Source organism: Limulus polyphemus, unplaced genomic scaffold (genome assembly GCF_000517525.1).
Source record: "Limulus polyphemus unplaced genomic scaffold, Limulus_polyphemus-2.1.2 Scaffold12010, whole genome shotgun sequence".
In the NCBI taxonomy this organism is placed as follows: Eukaryota; Metazoa; Arthropoda; class Merostomata; order Xiphosura; family Limulidae; genus Limulus; species Limulus polyphemus.
This window is the reverse complement of record NW_013677620.1, coordinates 10,809-13,033: the sequence shown is the minus strand read 5'-3', so window position 1 is coordinate 13,033 and position 2,225 is coordinate 10,809. Positions and strand designations below refer to the sequence as shown.

At 34.2% G+C, this 2,225-nt stretch overlaps 1 protein-coding gene across 1 annotated transcript in view; it reads right to left on the bottom strand.

Annotated features, from left to right (window-relative positions):
• Positions 1 to 1,013: 1,013 nt before the first annotated feature.
• The window catches only part of LOC106476896 (transmembrane protease serine 2-like), a gene marked incomplete at its 3' end in the record, with an annotated part of 9,884 nt that continues 8,672 nt past the window's right edge, over positions 1,014 to 2,225 (bottom strand). Inside the window, exon 5 of the mRNA XM_013937514.1 lies at positions 1,014 to 1,299. Within this exon, the coding sequence (XP_013792968.1) occupies positions 1,014 to 1,299 (286 nt within the window). The remainder of the gene's footprint in view (positions 1,300 to 2,225) is intronic.

Genomic DNA, 2,225 nt, shown 5'->3' with positions numbered 1-2,225 from the left:
ATCTGTCTAGTTGGACTGTGAAACTATAATAAAAAGTTAGGCTGATCCTATATTAATGTTATTTAGTCAGACTGATCTTTCGGGCTGGACTGCGAGCCTATAATAAAAAGTTAGGCTGATCCTATATTAATGTTATTTAGTCAGACTGATCTGTCCAGTTGGACCGTGAGCCTATAATAAAAAGCCTATAATAAAAAGTTAGGCTGATCCTATATTAATGTTATTTAGTCAGACTGATCTGTCGGGTTGGACTGCGAGCCTATAATAAAAAGTTAGGCTGATCCTATATTAATGTTATTTAGTCAGACTGATCTTTCGGGCTGGACTGCGAGCCTATAATAAAAAGTTAGGCTGATCCTATATTAATGTTATTTAGTCAGACTGATCTTTCGGGCTGGACTGTGAGCCTATAATTAACAATAGGAATATTCCTACGTTCTGGACAAAAGCTTTAAAATAGTAACATTCCCATGTTCTGGAGAAAAGCTTAACAATAGGAATATTCCCATGTATTACAGAAAACTTAACAATAGGAATATTCCCTTGTATTACAGAAAACTTAACAATAGGAATATTCCCATGTATTACAGAAAACTTAACAATAGGAATATTCCCATGTATTACAGAAAACTTAACAATAGGAATATTCTCTTGTATTACAGAAAACTTAACAGAAGAAATTTTCCCATGTATTACAGAAAACTTAACAATAGGAATATTCCCTTGTATTACAGAAAACTTAACAATAGGAATAATCCCACGTATTACAGAAAACTTAACAGAAGAAACTTTCCATGTTCAATTTAAGAATTTAATATAAACATTTCCGTGTTCTAGAGAAAACTAAAAACTTCTAACGTTCTAGAGGAAAACTTATAAAGATCATGTTAAATTTTATATTAAAAATCTCACAAATCCTACAGCTTTTTACAAATAGGTTAGCTTCTTCAAGGTCAAAATTCAAGATCAGGTATAAAGCTAGGCATAATTTAGAACCAATCAGAAGGTCTTACTTTCTTCATGTCGAGATTTTCCCCATCCTACCACATAACAAGAGGTTCCAGGAGTTAGCAGGAGACTAGGAGAAGGAAGGCACACCGGACGCAAGAAGTCTCCGAACTTAACAGGGTTATCCAAGAGCAGAAGGGCAATATCATTGTTGTAAAGATTCTCAGGGTTGGAGTTTGGGTGTTTGAAAATCCCTTGCAGACCACGACGTTCGGTAAAAGAGTAGGATGTTCTACGAGGCATTCCTAGTTTCAGTTTTTCACTAGAACATTGGAATATGCCTATGTTTGTCTATAGAAAATGTTTGGAATATTCCTATTGTTAATTTTTATCTAGAACATTTGCATATTCCTATGTTTTTCTGTAGAAAATGTTTGGAATATTCATATTTTGAAGTTTTTCTCTAGAACATTGGAATATTCCTATTAAGTTTTTCTCTAGAATGTGGGAACATTTCTATTTTTAAGTTTTTCTATAACGTGGAAATATACCTATTTTCTATAGAACGAACTTAAAAATGAATGCCAATTAGGTAAAAATTCAAAAAACCTGATTTTAAAAGAACAAGTACGACTGACGTAATTCACACGTGACACTTTTCTTAGCGAATAAGTAATTAAAGTGAGATGAAAAGAAAATATATAATACAACTATTTTTTTAAGTTTAATATGTTTTACTTTATCTTAGGCGGTAAAAGTTAGTATTACGAAACGTTATGACAGGTACGTAACTTAATGTGGACAGGTACATAACTTAATGTGGACAGGTACGTAACTTAATGTGGACGGTATGACAGGTAAGTAACGTAATGTGGACAGGTAAGTAACGTAATGTGGACGGTATGACAGACATGTAACTTAATGTGGACGGTATGACAGGTAAGTAACGTAATGTGGACAGTATGACAGGTAAGTAACGTAATGTGGACGGTATGACAGACATGTAACTTAATGTGGACGGTATGACAGGTAAGTAACGTAATGTGGACAGGTAAGTAACGTAATGTGGACGGTATGACAGATATGTAATTTAGTGTGGACAGGTACGTAACTTAATGTGGACGGTATGACAGGTAAGTAACGTAATGTGGACAGGTAAGTAACGTAATGTGGACGGTATGACAGATACGTAATTTAATGTGGACGGTATGACAGGTAAGTAACGTAATGTGGACAGGTACGTAACTTAATGTGGACAGGTACGTAACTTAATGTGG